The 17,500-nt window shown below is 35.6% G+C and overlaps 1 protein-coding gene across 10 annotated transcripts in view; it reads left to right on the top strand.

Moving 5' to 3' along the window:
- LOC115218763 (protocadherin alpha-7) overlaps window positions 1–17,500 on the top strand; it is a 237,418-nt gene that overhangs the window by 181,019 nt on the left and 38,899 nt on the right. For 4 of the 10 annotated variants that reach the window (XM_036509066.1, XM_029788691.2, XM_036509062.1 and 1 more), the window contains exon 3: window positions 5,315–7,744. In XM_036509066.1, coding sequence (XP_036364959.1) covers window positions 5,342–7,744 — 2,403 coding nt within the window. In that variant the 5' untranslated portion in view covers window positions 5,315–5,341. Of the gene's footprint in view, window positions 1–1,624; window positions 1,636–5,314; window positions 7,745–9,052; window positions 9,135–17,500 lie in introns of all 10 variants that reach the window. The other 6 variants (XM_036509068.1, XM_036509067.1, XM_036509069.1 and 3 more) reach the window with 3 other exon arrangements.

Raw genomic sequence — 17,500 nt, 5'->3', positions numbered from 1 at the left:
GTATATATGCATATATACACACATATACATATATCATCTTCATCATCATCATTTTATGCCCTTTTCGTCTACTTTCTGTACAAGTATGGGTTGGATGAGTCATCACAGTGCAAGTCGTTTTCTCATCGGGAGTTACTGCTCTCGAAGACTGTTGTTTGGTTCCAACAATTTGCTTGGTTTCTCTGACTCTTTCTCCTTTCTATCACAAAACCATTCCACAAAGTGAATCTGCTACATTTTTTTCATCATACCAATTCTGGATAGGTTGAGTAACCCTCAGTAAATCAGGATTAAAGGGATACCATAACCCTGCACTTTCTCTGCTCATTTGCCAACCACTTTACAGAATGTTCCAGAGGCCTTTTCATGGCACCAGCCCCAGGAGGGTGGCCTCCACCCAGTATTTATTTGCAGAAGGAACGGAATGGGCTCTTTCATAGCACCAGTTCAGAAGATGGGCTGTCTTGTAGTCAGTTTAATACTGAGAGGGACTCACAGACAGACATTCGTTTATTACTCTTGAAGCAAAGATAATTTCAATAAATCATTTATTTCTTGCAACAGACCTTTATTCATCTTTCTTATCCAAATTGTGACTTATATCATCATCATCATCATCATCATAATCATTTTACATCCATTTTCCATGCTGGCATTGGTTTGACAGGTTGACAGGAGCTAGCAAGCCAGAGAGCTACACAGGCTCCAATTTTGTCTGTTTTGGTTAGGATGCCAAGGCTGGATGCCCTTCCTGGTGCTAACCACTTTACAGAGTGGACTGAGTGGTTTCTATGTGGCACCAGTAGCATGAATTTGGATAAGATGAATAAAGGTCCATCATCATTGTGTTGTTATTGTCATAATTGTCATCGTTGTTTTAATGTCCTCTTTTCCCTGCTGGTATGGGTTGCACAGAATTTGATGAGGCAGATTTTCTATAGCCAGTTGCCCTTCCTGTCACCGGCACTCACCTGTGGTTGTGTGCAAGATTTCATTTCCCCCAAGGCGGACATGTCCATGGAAGTAATATACATGTACACTCACTCACATACATGCATGCACACACACACACATGCACACACAAGCACACACACATGCATACACATGCATACATGCATGCACACATGCACACACACACACAAATATTCTCCAGATTCACATGGTTCACTCTGAGATTGTGTGGTGCAACTGAAACGGTAACATTGTGGAAGAGCAATTTCCAACCTTTTAAGAACACAAAATCTGTTAAGTTCCACTTTGTATTCATTTCTTTGAAGGGTCAAGAAGTTTTATAACACTTCTGCAATCTGGTCACTGCATCTGCAACATGCTGTGGAACTTTGTGTGTATACACTAGCATAGCTGGGCAGTAGGGACCGTCCACTCCGGGTGACACTTTTAAAGGGGTACCACTTTTGGGTCTGCTGTAGGCAATATGTGGTTTTTGTGGGGTCCGAGGGTGGCAAATAGAAGGTCTGCCCCCAGCAGCACACTCACTCTAGCTACGCTAGTGTGTGTGTGTTGGGGGGGGGCACAATATCATGTGCCCATCCCCAGTCCACTCTGTGAAGTCGTTCATGATAGGAAAGGAATCCATTGATGAGAATCTTATGCAAAAAGAACAAACAAGATGTAGCAATGGGTGACGAAGACATGGCCCTTGCAAGCCTCACTGGGAAGACATGGCCCTTGCAAGCCTCACTGGGAAGACATGGCCCTTGCAAGCCTCACTGGGAAGACATGGCCCTTGCAAGCCTCACTGCAGGCATCCTGTCTGGGAAGACAGCAACTTGAAAAATATTTGATGCCAACTAAAGCTGTATGACAGCATCTGGATGTGAATCAGTGGAGGATAAGAGGGACTTTATCAAGGCATACATACACACACCCAGGCATACACTTACAACTTTGGAGATTAAAAAGTTGGGGAAAATGGCTAATTAATAAAAAGGACTTGTTTCTTGTTATCCCAGCTCTGCTCTGTATATAGTTGCTTGATCTTGTTCTCATTCTTGTTCTTATTGTCATTTAGAGTCAGGTTGGCTCTGACTGAACAAAGCCCCTATCAAAGGCATTCTAGCCATGACCATTATATAGATTACCAAGGACTAAACTGCTTAACCCCTTCATTATCAACCCGGCTGAAACCACCCCTGGCCATCAGGACAAATTTCTTGTTTTCATAAGTTTTGAATTAAAATCTTCCACCAAACCTTAGTCACAATTTATGTTCCTAACACTAGCTGAATGATAACTAAATTAGTTTACTAAATTCTTTGTTATATTTACAAGTAATTGAAAGAAACACAGAGCATCTCAAAATAAATACAGTAACAAAAGGGTTAATATGTCAATGTGTTGGTAAGGTCTAATTTGATGGAGGTTTAGCTGCTATTTCTAGCAGTTCAACAAAGTAAAGTGAGGCTGCTGCCTGATTATGTCAAATGTTGAATACTAAGGCAACATCAGATCTATTGTTCTTACAGACCTAATGGTTCTTACAGACCTAATGGTTCTTACAGAACCATTCTACAATATAGAGTGGGATTGATGTGATGGTGGCAGTATTGGTGGAAGAGGAGGCAGGGGTGGGTGGAAGTGGGTTACAATTAAGATAAGAAAATAATTAATTTTGTTGATGAATTGCTTGGCTTAGAAATACTTAAAAAAGAAATAAATAAAAATAAAAAATAAATAAATAAACAAAAATGCAGATTACAGATTGTTTTTAAGAAATTATTAAATAAATTTATTGCAGTAAAACAGTATCTGAATTGACATAATATAGTAGTAGTAGTAGTAGTAGTAGTAGTAGTAGTAGTAGTAGCAGTAGCAGCAGCTACAGTAGCAGTAGCGGTGGTGGCAGTAGTAGAATAGAAGCAATAGCGGTACTAGTGGTGGTGGTGGTGGTGGTGGTGGTAGCAGTAGTTGGCATAGTTGGTGTTGTTGTTGTTGGAGCTGTTACTGTTGCTGTCTGGTAGTGGTAGTTGCTGTTGTTCTGGTTGTAGTTGTAATGTCTTTGACATCCTCCATGTTTTCTGTTTCCATTTGACGAAACAAATTCCAAAATTTATATATATATATATATTTATATAATATATATATATATATATTTATATAATATATATATATATGTATATATATATTTATATATGGTGGGCTTCTTTCAGTTTCCATCTACTAAATCTACTAACAAAGCTTTGGATGGTCTAAGGCTATAGTAGAAGACACTTGCCAAAGGTGCCATGCAGTGGGACTGAACCCAGAACCATGTGGTTGCGATGCAAGCCTCTTATTGCACAGCCATACCTGCACCTATATACAACATGGCATGTGGTCTTAATAACATTCACATAAATGCAGGCAGCCATATTTGATAATATTTAATAATTCAAAATTATAAATATAACGAGACCAAAATTAATTAATGTTAGTGAATAATTTTATCATAAGAAGCAACATAATGAACTCATGAAATTGTAGTTAATCAAAAATTAAATTATGTAGGAAGGGGGGACAACTTCAGGTGTGATTCAGTCTTATTAAACTTCTTTCAGCAAAGAATAATTAACATAAAGCTAACTGATCACAGATCAACTTGATAAACATATAGTAAATATGTAAACACTTTCCTGATTGGACAATTTAAAATATTGAGATTTCCTAAGGATGCCTTCTGCAGTAAATCCATATAGTTATGTGCAGGCTTCTATAGTTAGCATGATGGGTTGGAGATTATTTTTAATATAAGTAACAGACAGACATAACTTTGTAGTTTATTGTGAATGATGTAAATATTGGTTTCAAATTTTGTCACAAGGCCAGCAATTTTGAGGAGGTGGGTTAATCAATTACATTGACACCAGTGCTCAACCGGTACTTATTTTATTGACCCTAAATGGATGAAAGGCAAAGTTGACCAAGGCAGAATTTGAACTCAGAACATAGAGACAGATAACATGCCACTAAGAATTCTGCCAGCTGACCACTTTTACAGGATGTAATATTAAATGGAAAATATCCTTTCTACTAAAGGCACAAGGCCTGAAATTTGGGGCTTGGAGACTAATCGATTACGACGACCCCAGTTTTTCACTGGTACTTAATTTAGCAACCCTGAAAGGATGACAGGCAAAGTCGACCTCAGCGGAATTTGAACTCAGAATGTAGCGATGGTCGAAAAACTGCTAATCATTTCGTCTGGCATGCTACCAATTCTGCCAGCTCACCACGTACACTGTCTGCAACATATTCAGCAATATTTTGTAATATATTGTACACTTATATCATATCATTATTATTATTATTATTATTATTATTATTATTATTATTATTATTATTATTATTATTATTATTATTATTATTATTATTGGTGATTTGACTCAGGTTTGGTGTTATTCTTTGTAAAATTTATGTGGGTAGCTGGCTCCTACCTGTAACCTTAGGTATCCACAAACTTTCAACAGACTTTCTAAACTCTCTTCATAATCTTCTTTGTCCCTAAGAAGCTAACCTTCTCTAGATGCTCTGCAGAATGTTCTCTTCCTGTCTTCTTTCAACCGTTTCTCTATATCTTTATTTCCCAGTGCACCAATTATTACTGCAACAACCTTTATAGTTTTCGTATTCCAAATTCTTGCAACTTCAAATTTTAAGGAATTGTATTTTTTTTAGAAAATTACAATTTCTAAATCTCGCAATGAGAGATATTCAGCAACAGTACTTTGGAGTAAAGATTGTTTGCCAACATAACATGGCATTGCTGTAGTTTAGCCCCAGGAGACATTGTCTCCAGCTGGCTCTACGACATGATCTGTGTCCTTATATTTTCAAACAAGGACACAGATCGTGTCATATAGCCAGCTGGAGACGATGTCTCTTGGGGCTAAATTACAGTAACATTTGACCTAAACCAGGACTGCCATGTTATGTTGGCAAAGAATCTTTGTATTTTTTGTTTCTTACTCTCATTTTTTACTGTCCTGGAGTCAAATGGACCACATTGCATGTTCTGTACTACTACATACTAATTACATTGATTATATCATGCACTAATTATATTATTATTTTGTACTATATTACTGTTTTGTTTTAACATATCATTATTATCTAATTGTGTATTACTGTCATATTGCTACTATATGAAATGTTTACAACAGTGTTGTTCTTATATTGCATTCTTCTTCTTCTTATTATTATTATTGTTGTTGTTGTTATTATTATTATTATTATTATTATTATTATTATTATTATTATTATTATTATTATTATTATTATTATTATTTTTATTATTATTATTATTTTTATTTTTACTTCCAGGAACACTTGATACCTTGTCCTGATGTTCTACAAAGAAAACAATGACAATATGCTCAGACAAACCAGTCTTTTAATCCTGTTGTTTCACAGCACCCTTTGTGTTGATCTGGTTTATCACGTTGAGGAAGGCAAAAGTCCTGGCACCTATCTTGGTAACATTGCTGTTGATTCACAACTTCTGGAGACTATTCCAGCCCAAGACTATAATTTGATTCAATTCAGTCAGCTTCAGAGAAGAGAGACTCAACAATTTAACATCACAAAAGTCGGAGAAATCTACACGGCTGGCACATTGGACACAGAGTCCCTGTGCCTCTACAACAAGGAGTGTTCAGTGATTGTCAAAGTGGCAGTTCGTAAAGCAAAGACTTTTATGAAGATTCTCAAAATTAAAGTAATTATAAAAGATGTTAATGACCACCGACCAGTGTTCCCAAGTGCACAATTTAATCTTCAGTTTGATGAAACGGATGGTAAAGGGACCACAAAACCAATCCCTAATGCCGTCGATGGGGATGTTGGCATATTAAATTCTCAAATAACTTACCGGTTGAAAAAAAACAAAAACGAACCATTCTCGTTAGCAGTATCAGAACGAATTGGGGGAAAATCCAAACTGGGAATTCTCCTGGAAGAGAAACTTGATCGAGAAGTCAAAGATAATTACGATTTAGAAGTGATTGCCACAGATGGAGGTTCACCTCCCAAACAAGGGGTGTTAAAAATTCAAATATCTGTCATTGATGTAAATGACAATCTACCGTTTTTCTCTAAAAGTATCTACAATATTTCCATACAGAGTTCCTACAGAAAGGACAGACCAATCATTACAGTGTCAGCAACAGATTTAGATTCTGGTGAAAATGGTAAAGTTACATATCACTTCAGTCCAAAGACTTTAGATGTTGATCAAAGCCATTTCCGCTTAAATCAATACAATGGAGAAATATCCGTACAGCAAATGTTTGGTCATGGACAAAAACAAACATACAAACTGTTTGTCGAAGCCATTGACGGTGGAAGCCCATCGTTAAGTTCATCTGCTTTGGTTCTCGTTAACATCATTAATCAAAGAAACAATCCACCAACAATTGATGTAGATTTTGTGTCTGGATTGAAAGAAAATACGACAGTAATTTCAGAAGACATTGAAGTGGGCAGTTTTATTGCTTACGTCATGGTGATCGACAACGACAACGGTGAGAATGGAGAGGTGAAGTGTGAAATGAGACATGAGAAGTTTCAGCTTCTGAGTTTGGCTCCGAAAGAATATAAAATAACAATGAAAGGTTCTGTGGACAGAGAGGTGACCAGCCAGTATGAGATTAGAATTAACTGCCGAGATAATGGCTCTCCACCTTTACAATCAAGGAAAGTGTTTACTATCAAAGTTCAGGATGTTAATGACGTCCAGCCTAAGTTTATCAAGGACACTTTTAAGTTTTTGACTTATGAGACTGAAACAGCCAACTTTCCAGTTGGTTTTATAAGTGCTGTTGACCCTGACCTGGGGACAGGAGGTCAGCTGGTTTATTCTCTTCTCAATAAAAAGCACAATGCTTTTCCATTCCAGATAACTGAGTATGGATTTATTTCAACAACAGAAGCCTTAGATCGGGAAGAACAGAATATTTACAAATTCCAGGTTTTTGTCAGAGACAGTGGAGTCCCTCCATTAAACAACACAGCAAATGTTGTTGTTGAAGTTGTTGATGAAAACGACAATGCCCCTTATTTTACATTCCCTAGTGTTGACCCCTTTAGCCTTGATGTCCATTATTATCCTCAAAGCAAGAACGACATCACAGTGCTGAGGGCTGTTGACAGAGACACTCGTGAAAATGCATTCCTTAAATATGGAATACTTCGGGGCAATGACAAACAGTTATTTGGGGTCAATCCTTACACAGGGGTCTTATCATTCTCTCGCACCGTCTACCAAAACGATGCCGGAGCTTATAATCTTAAATTAGTTGTGAAGGACAGTGGCAGTCCGATTCTGTCAGCGATGACAACAGTCACTTTAACGCTGACAGTTAGTAACAAGACATCAACAATGCTGACAGCGGTTCAAGTCCAATCAGGTGAGATGATAGATATCAATTTAGTGATTATCATCGTAATAATAGCAGTGGTAGTTTCCATAGCGATAGTTATCTTCATCACAACATGCATTGTTAGGAGCCAAAATGGCCGAAATGTAACGACAAGGACCGGTGACAACCCACATTATCGGTCCCGAACAGAAATGAAACAATTGATTTACCAAGCAAACACTGCGGGTATGATAGCAAGGAACCCAGAAGAAATAGCAGACAATGATGACCAATCAATAAAATCTAGGAGTCAGTTTTATCCTGAAGAGGAATCACAGAAGGAATGGATGACACCAACAATTGTGAAAACATTTCCAAAAGCATCAAAGGTAAGCAATTTCTGTTGATTATTAAACATGTCTTTCGGTTGATTGTGTTGTTCTTAAGATTAGGTATTACAACTGTCCATGCTATTGTGACATAACACAAAAAGTCCACTTCTGTGAATATATATATATATATATATATATATATATATATATACATATACATATTTATGTATGTGTATGTGTGTATATATTATTTTTACAGTTTGCAGAGAAATGGCTAAAATTCACCCTGTTTTATTATACCATATGTTACACATATATGTATATGTATGTATATATATGTGTATATATATATATATAATATATATATATATATATATAATATATATATATATATATTGTCAATAAAAAAGGGTAAAATTAATTAATTATTAATTAATTTGACCGAGCAGTGTTTGGTATGTAAAACGACCATTTACGGTATATTTGAAATATTACTTTATAAAAATTAAAATATTTTTATAAAGTATATATATATATATATATATATATATATATATATATATATATATATATATATATATATATATATATATATATATATATATATATATATGTAAATATATATATGTATATATATATATATATATATATAATATATATATATATATATATATATATATATATATAGGCACACACACATATATATAAGTATATATAAATATGTATATATATAGTTCTATATATATGCACATATATATGCATATATATATATAATGTCTATATACATACATGCACACACATTCACACACACACACACATACACACATATACTGATAATAACATCCTGTATGCCCCAAAGTCCCTCATAGCCAAAATTAATGTCTTTTCCTTAAACCAGTGAGACATGGAGTACAAAATTAGAATAACAGTGGTACAAACACAAAAACAGAGTAATTTGTTAATGGATGCTTGTCTGGAAATGTCTTATTAATGTTTTGCATATAAAAATTTCTTTGTCTTCTTAATCATTCCATTGTTACACACCAACTTCCTGTATCTTTGTCCTATTAATTCAGTATTCCATTTTTGCACACCAACTTCAATATCTTTGTCCTCTCAATGTAACATTCCATAGTTGCTCACCAACTTCCATTCTCTTTCGTAAGACATGAAGATCTTCCTGTCATTAAAACTTTACAAGTTTCTCTAATCAGATTCTCATTTTGGCCTAAAAATTAATCAGTTTTCTGTGTCTAGTCCAAGGAATTTGGCAAAATATGGAATAAACATTTAAAGATATTATGTCTGGTGGCTGATGAGAGTAGGAAAACCATATTCTATCCAATGTGTCAATATCTTTTATAGTTCCACCATATTCAGACGATACAAAGACCCTTTGATGGGTATTGAACTCAGGAACTAAAGACATGTAGCTGAATATTACAAGGTATTTTGTCTTTTAACCACCACTACCACCAACACCAACACTAACACTCTGGTGTTCTATCAACACTAAGGCGCCAAAACCAACAGTACCACCATCATCATCACCACCCTCCACTCTGGCCTTCTATCACTCCACCACCTCCACCACCACCACTACCTCCACCGCCAGCCTTCCTAATCTTAAATAAGGATTTCTGACATTGGTAAAATGGGGGAAATGTTTTGAGTAGTAGTAGTAGTAGTAGTAGTAGTAGTAGTGTAGTAGTAGTAGTAGTAGTAGTAGTAGTAGTAATAGTAACGATGGTGGTGGTGGTGGTGGTGGTGGTGGCGGTGTTATTGATAATCTCATGTCATCTATTTTAACAAACTACAATTAAAATCCAATATTAGATGGATGCCAGTTTTATTCTGTGACTGACAAATAATATATGTGGAATGGTATGCTGGAATGGTATATACCGAATGATACCATAGGCAGGTAAACTAGTGAATGGACAGTGAACAGTTAATATTAAGAATGGTATAGTGTCATACTGTAATGGTTTACAGCCATACCACAATGGTATACTACAATAATACCTTCTTGTACTACAATGGTACCATATAAATAATGAAATAACTAGAAGAATTTTTAATTTTCTGTTCTACTCCCAAGAAAGCCTTTACTTTGGTGACACAGGAAATAAGGAAAATATTTTATCTGACAAGTGTAAATCTTAAGAACTGAACATTCCACATTAAATGGAGATTTTTTTCCTTTCCTAAAGTCTGAGATTTGTTTAAACATTGAAAATGACAAAATTACCCAAGGAGAATTATTTAAAACAATGGTTGAATATCAGAAATCTTCGAAATTAAGTTTGGATAATTCATTAAGAACTCCTAAATTATGCATGGAATCGGATTAAATTCTCCAATGTGCAGCATATTGCCATTCTTTACCCTCGAGATGACATATGGCAGGAAAAGATTAATTTAATAAACCTTAAAAAACATAAATCTTCTTAATTCCTTAACAAGTTAATTAGGTAGAGCTGTTTTTGCTGTTTTTGTTGTCGTTGTTGTTGTTGTTCTCTCTGGTTTTTATCTGCCATTAACGATGAAGGTGAAATATGTTTTGTATAAACTAAAGATTATTTTAAAATATAAACACGAATAATTTATATGAAAATAGATGAAAATCAATAATTCGGAAACAATTTTCCTCATTGTCACAAAATCACAACATATAAAAAGAAGTATATAGTCTATTTATTGTAACACCATCCCCAAATATATTACTGGTAGTTATTTATGTTCCCAACTGAATGAAGAGTTAGATGTACCCCACAATGAAGAGAGGTGACTTACAGCTGTGGTATCATCATGTTCTTTTGTTCTGATGTTGTTTTTGTTGTTATTGTTTAGCCCAAAGCCAGTTGTGATCATGTAGACCTAAGATGAGACATTCCAGCTGTGACCATCTCACCATTTATTCAGATACTCTCTAGTTAGACCTACACTCTCTTATGTAGCCATCTTGTTTCTATTTTATTATTTTGTGCAAGATTCTTTGGCAATGTACCTACCACTAACTAGGATTGAACTGGGAACCCTAAACTACATAACCACACAGTCATGCTTGTGCCCTAACTAGGGGTCTATTAATATGTCAATTTGGCAACTAGTAATCCACTTGTGATTATATCAGACGCTACTTAAAGGTGTAGCCTACCTTTGTGGTCTTACCGCACAATATCTAACTACATCACACAAGACATAATGAGGTTTCACTTTCTGCTAGAAATAGTAGCCAATTCTTATTCAGTTCAAACCCTATCATCTAAAATTAAAGCAGAGCAAATTAGATGATGTAGTCCAACATAATCATAGAAAACCCACAATATATGTATATAAATATAAATATATATATATATATATATATATATATATATATATATATATATATATATATATGTATATGTATACATGCACATATATATTAGGTCATAAGGCGGCGAGCTGGCAGAAACCTTAGCATGCCGGGCAAAATGCTTAGCAATATTTTGTCTGTTGTTACATTCTGAGTTCAAATTTCACCGAGGTCGATTTTGCCTTTCATCCTCTTGGGGTCGATAAATAAAGTACCAGTTTCGCACTGTGTCGATGTAATCGACTTAATCCGTTTGTCTGTCCTTGTTTGTCCCCTCTATGTTTAGCCCCTTATGGGTAGTAAAGAAATATATATATTGGGTCATCCCATAAATAACACAGTTTTTTCAATTGCATGAACTAAAAGTCAGAGAGGCCGGATAAACTACCTGCATCAACTTGCTATAAAAGCAGGTAGTAAATTTACCTTGTGCTTATTCTTAGTGCAAGTTTTGAAGAGTGCAGTTCGATTTTAACAGTTATTTTTTCAAAGTTATAATGGAAGTGACAACGGAGCATATTTGGCATATTTTGCTTTATGAGTTCAATAAAGGCAACAACACAATAAAAAGTGTGAGGAACATTAATACAGTATATGGGGATTGGAGAATAAGTATAAGCCAGTGTCAACGGTGGTTCCAGAAATTCTGAGCCAGAAATTACAGCCTAGAAGATGAGCCTCATCCTGGAAGATCTGTAGAGCTTAACGAGGTTGTCCTGCAAACCCTGGTGGAACAAAATCCCATCGTAACTGTTGAGGAACTAGCAGAGAAGCTTGGATTTGGTCATTCAACCATTCATAAACACCTATGTGATATTGGAAAAGTCAGCAAATTGGGTCAATGGGTTCCTCACAAACTTTCTGAGTCTAATCGCATGCAGAAAGTGAATGTGTGCTCTTCTTTGTTGTCACATTTCATGAATGAACCTTTTTTTGGTTCGAATAGTGTCTGGTGACAAGAAATGGGTTCTCTATAAAAAAAAGTCAAGTGCCGAAGACGGAGGGTAGAGAAAAGAGAAACACCAGTACCTCAGGCTAAAGAAGGTCTTCACCCACATAAGGTGTTGTTATCTGTTTGATGGGATATGAAAGGTTTAGTCCACTTTGAACTTTTAACTCCTAAACCAAATAACAAAGGAGATCTACTGTGGGCAGCTTGAGTGGCTTAAATCAGTGCTAGAAGAAAAAATGACCATCTTTGGTTTCAAGATGAAATGTATTCGGCCACATACGGCAAGGATGACATTCCAAATGCTGGAGCAGTTTAATAGGAAACAATGCCCCACCCACCATATTCACTGGACATTGCCCCATTTGATTATCATTTATTCCGCAGTCTTCAAAATCATTTGTATGGAAAAAATACGAATTCTCTAGATGAGGTCAGAACATTACTAGGGGAGTATTTTTCATCATGGACAAGTGAATTTTGGAAGAGGGGCCTTGCAAGTCTACCAGACAGGTGGAAGAGCATTGTAGAAAATTGAAGAGAGAATATTTTAGATTAAAAAGAACTTTGTTTATCTTAATTTTGAAAAAGATAAGAAGTATAAAAAACTGCATTATTTATGGGATGACCCAACATACATATACACATATGTATGCAAGTATGTATGCGTGTATGCGTGTATGTATGTATGAGCATGTATGTCTATGTATATATATATATATCTGTATGCACATGTGTATGTACATGTGTATGAGTGTCTGCTTGTGTGTATTAGACTTCATTTATTTGCAAAACTGATGTCACAAACACCAAAGACGTCCTTTGTTGACTTCTTCTATGTTTGCAGACATTTTTGTATTGGTCACTCTTCAGATTACAAACAAATTGTGTTTGTCTCTTCTAATTTAGTTTAGCTTATTGCTAGCATAAAGCTATCACACACACACACACACACACACACACACACGTGTGCATGCACGTGCATATATGTATCACATATACACATGCAACTCTACACTTATTACATACATATATGATTAAAGGTCTGTTTACAAAACATATATGCATACATACATACATACATACATACACACACACTAAAACAGCAAACTCACACCCAATCATATATACATATATACATACACATATATAGATGTGTGTGTGTATATATATATGTGTGTATACACACACACACGCACACACACACACACACACACACACAACACACACACATATATGTATGTATGTATATATCTATGTATCTCTTATTTTTTATCCTTTACTTGTCTCAGTCATTGGACTGCAGCCATGCTGGAGCACTGCCCTGACAAATTTTTAATCAAATGAATTGGCCCCAGTATTTTTTTTTTAACCTTGTAACTTATTCCATCAGTTTCCTTTCCTGAACTGCTAGGTTACAGGAACATAAACATACAAACACTGGTTGTCAAATGGTGATGGGGACAAACACAGATACACACACACACACACACACACACACACACATACATATATGATGGGCTTCTTTCAGTTTCCATCTACCAAATTCGCTCACATGACTTTGGTCAGCCTGAGGTTATAGTAGGAGGCACTTGCCCAAGGTGGCACGCAGTGGGATTGAACCCAGAATAATATGATTGGGAAGCAACCCTCTTACCACATAGCTTCGCCTACATATATGTATATAAGTGTATATACATATATTTATATATATATATATACATATGTATACACACACACACACACACATTTATGCTTACAGTCCTGCATGTGAAGCTGCTATCACACTTGCAAATCAAAGTGGGGTGTTGCCCATTTGGCCACCCAAATGGCAGAATCCAAGTGCACTCACATTTCTAAACCATATTCTTCTGATGGTGGGCCTTTTTGTGCCTGAAATATTCAAATGTTACTCAACTTTCCCATTTGCATTTTAAGAGACTCTCTTCCTTCCATTTTTGCTTGCTATTCTACTCTTATCATAATTTATATCCACAGAATTGTGAAGGCATGTGGCCCAGTGGTTAGGGTGTTGCACTCACAATTACAAGATCGTGAGTTCAATTCCAGGACTGGGTGGTACATTGTGTTCTTGAGCAAAATATTTCATTTCACGTTGTTCTGTGGGTGGGTGAGTGGCAAAATCATTGGTACATCAGTAGAGATGCTTTACACTATATTTTCCTATCCTCTACATTCTGAGTTCAAATCCCACCTGCCTGGAGATGGCAAACAGGAAACCCCTCCAGTATTCCAGTCTGCTCATGGTAGCCAAAGTTCTAGTAATCTACTTAATGGCAGCAGGGAAGAGTAGGGGTCATCCCAGGTTTTATAGAGGGTGTTGGGGAGGAGAATTCATATGCTCAGGACCTGCCTAAGGGTAGACTGCCACTAGACTAGACAAAGATAATTCTATGCCCCAACAATCCACTGATATTCTTAACCCTTCAGTATATTTATATCCCTGGTATATTTTAGTATTATTTTAGTGTTATTATTAAATTTGCATAATATTATAAATGACATGTCTAACGATCTTATCAAACAACCTATATTTGATTTATATTGAAATCTCATTCACCTCTTTCTTGGTTTCAAACAAGAGACACTCATTGCATCTTCATTCATTTCTCTTCTAATGATTTTGTTTCCCACAATTTGACCCCATCATTTTATTATTCACCGGTCCCTCACTTTTTACCTGTCCCTTCTTCAGCTATAATTACATCTTAATTGTTAATTCTATTTGCATTCAACTTTTCTCAATATCTTCCTTCCAGTTTTAACACATCACTTTACAATTTCTCTTGAGCCTTCTTTTATTCTATTCTTCACCAATCTGTGTCGACAATATTTTTGTACCCTAATTAACGATACAATATTATCTTATCTAAACTAAAGATGTAATTTTATTGCCTTATTAATTTCATTTCTTTCAAACGACTTATACTTCAACCTCATATTCCTCGCCAATCATCAAACCCAGACTCCAGTTTACACACAAAAGAGTTTCATTTTTATTTCTCTTTCATCAACATCTAAACAGGAATTTTTCTGACAGATTTTTGCAGAAATTCTTTTGTAATTATACTTTAGAAAGATTGAGAAAAAAACACAAGACTACCCCTGCAGCTAATATAGATAAATATTCAAGAACCTAGCGTTCTATAAACAAGTATTGAGTGCTTCTTTCAAGTTTGTGGGTCCTACATGATACATTCATTAGATTAACACAGCCCTCACTTTTGAGGCAATTATCATCCATTCTGTCATGTGACCTAATACATGAACAGAACATGTATTGATCATCCATGTTGTCACATGATATTTTAACTGGAATGATACAGCCTTAACTTTAGGTACAGTTATCAACCAAGCAATCAGCACCTCAACTAATGGTAATTCAAACCACAACCCCTCTATGAAAAGGAGCAAATATGGTATGGGGCCCCATTCCATATTTACTCCTCTCTACAGAATCTCTGATGATGTGGAAACTTAGAAAACTTACCTGGCCTGAATTGCATAAAACAGCCATAATCTCCACTGAAACACATAAAAGATGACATAACTGAAAGAAATTATGAACCAACTCTGCTTTACACAATGTGTGTGTCTGTGTTTCCGAGTCTGTATGTGTATTTCTTTGTATAGAAATATATGTAAGTACGTAAGCTTAGGGTATTGATTCAATGAGCATTGAGACATAAATCAACCGTCAAGCGGAGGGGAGGGCGGGGCGGGGTGGGGTCATATATCGATGGTAAAGTCACCACTGGAATGTCTTTGATAATGTTTATTCAATGTGGCCAGACTGAGAAGGAGAAGCAACAACAGAACTGCAATAACAATAATTTTACAGTTCACTGCTCTGGGATAACAAAGGAGCTGCAGCATGGCCACTCGGTGTTTTAGAAATAGCAGCTAAATTTACTGGAAAATGAACAGTTACGTTTGATGACACACTATATCTGAGTAAAAACAGGAAATCTGTTTGGTTTCTTAAAATTCTACTGGCAAGTCATATCGCATTGACTGTCTTTGAGGACAAATGTGTATACATACATACTTACATACAACACACATAAGTACACATACACATACACACATATACTTACAGGGGAAGGGGTCGGTTATCATGAAATCTCAAGCAACATAGCAGCACTCAATATGTTTTGGAGATTAAAACATTCTGCAAATTCTGTTGCTTGAACAGAAAATAAACTCTTCCTTCTTATTCTGAAGAATAATTTGAAATGTTCACACCAAATTTTATTGGCACATTCTCACAGAAAAGGGATTGAAAGAAGACAACATTTTTACTTCTTTGTTATATATTGTTTGGGGCAAGTTCAATTCCAGGGGACAAAATTCCCCTCAAAAGTTTCAGGAAATATAAAAATATGAAAAAAAATTGTGTATAATGTATGTTGTAAACCTCAGTTTTCTGAGAGTGGGAAATGCAAGTTAAACTATTAAGGTATGTAACCCCTCATATAAATGATAGAGAACTTGGTATGTTAAATCTGTTATATTATGTCTAATGGTGTTAGAAATAGAGACGATAAAAAAATTCAGAATTTTGTCAATATGTAAGTCCTGGAGGTAAAGAGCCACTCAGATAAGCAGAGGTGTTTCTTTCTGTGAATTCCAGAGAAATTTCTGAAACGTTCGTGATTTATTAACAATATCTATTTTTAAGTTGTCAACCGATTTACTAACAATATTTTTCAGCATTACATAATCTACAGGTTTTCTTTCCAAAAAGAAATTCTCTCGTTTGCTACCAAAGCACCAATGCTAGAAAGGGTAGCTTGATCTCACTGAAACAAAACAGTCCTCACTTGCCTTCATTGTTTTCAATCATTCATTCACCAACATCATGCACACACACACACACACACACAAACACAAAATATATATATAATATATATACATGTATGTGTGAGTGTCTATATGTAGACACGTACATATATACGTATACATAAACATACATATATGTGTATGTGTGTATGTATGTGTGTATGTGTGTGTGTGTGTGTGTACATTATCAACATACACACCCTCACACACAGACACACATGTATTTAAATATATGTTTGTATCCAATCCCAATAATCTGTAAATTCCATGTTGCTGAAAGCTGTGCATATAATAGAAATGCAGTTGGCACATGTTAGGAGTCTTGTAGAAGCAGCAGCAGCATCACTACCACTATCAACATAATCACTACAACTGCACCACCACCACCATCAAAGCCACTGTGGTGGTGCTGGTGGTGGTGGTGGTGCTGGTGGTGGTGGTGGGTAGGAGTTAATGAAAGGAGCAAGTAAAATATATGAAATCAACTTCACACATGGTGATTAAATATAACAACATGGTGAAGACTGTTTTTGGACTCTGGTCAATGGACAACAACAATAACACAACAACAACACAGATTCTTGGCAACTCTACAAAGTGTGAGAGAGGGACTCAATATATCTTTACATTTATGAGCACACAC

The sequence above is a fragment of the Octopus sinensis genome, linkage group LG14, assembly GCF_006345805.1.
Source record: "Octopus sinensis linkage group LG14, ASM634580v1, whole genome shotgun sequence".
NCBI lineage: Eukaryota > Metazoa > Mollusca > Cephalopoda > Octopoda > Octopodidae > Octopus > Octopus sinensis.
The sequence above is the reverse complement of the archived record's forward strand: the minus strand, read 5'-3'. Positions and strand labels throughout refer to the sequence as shown.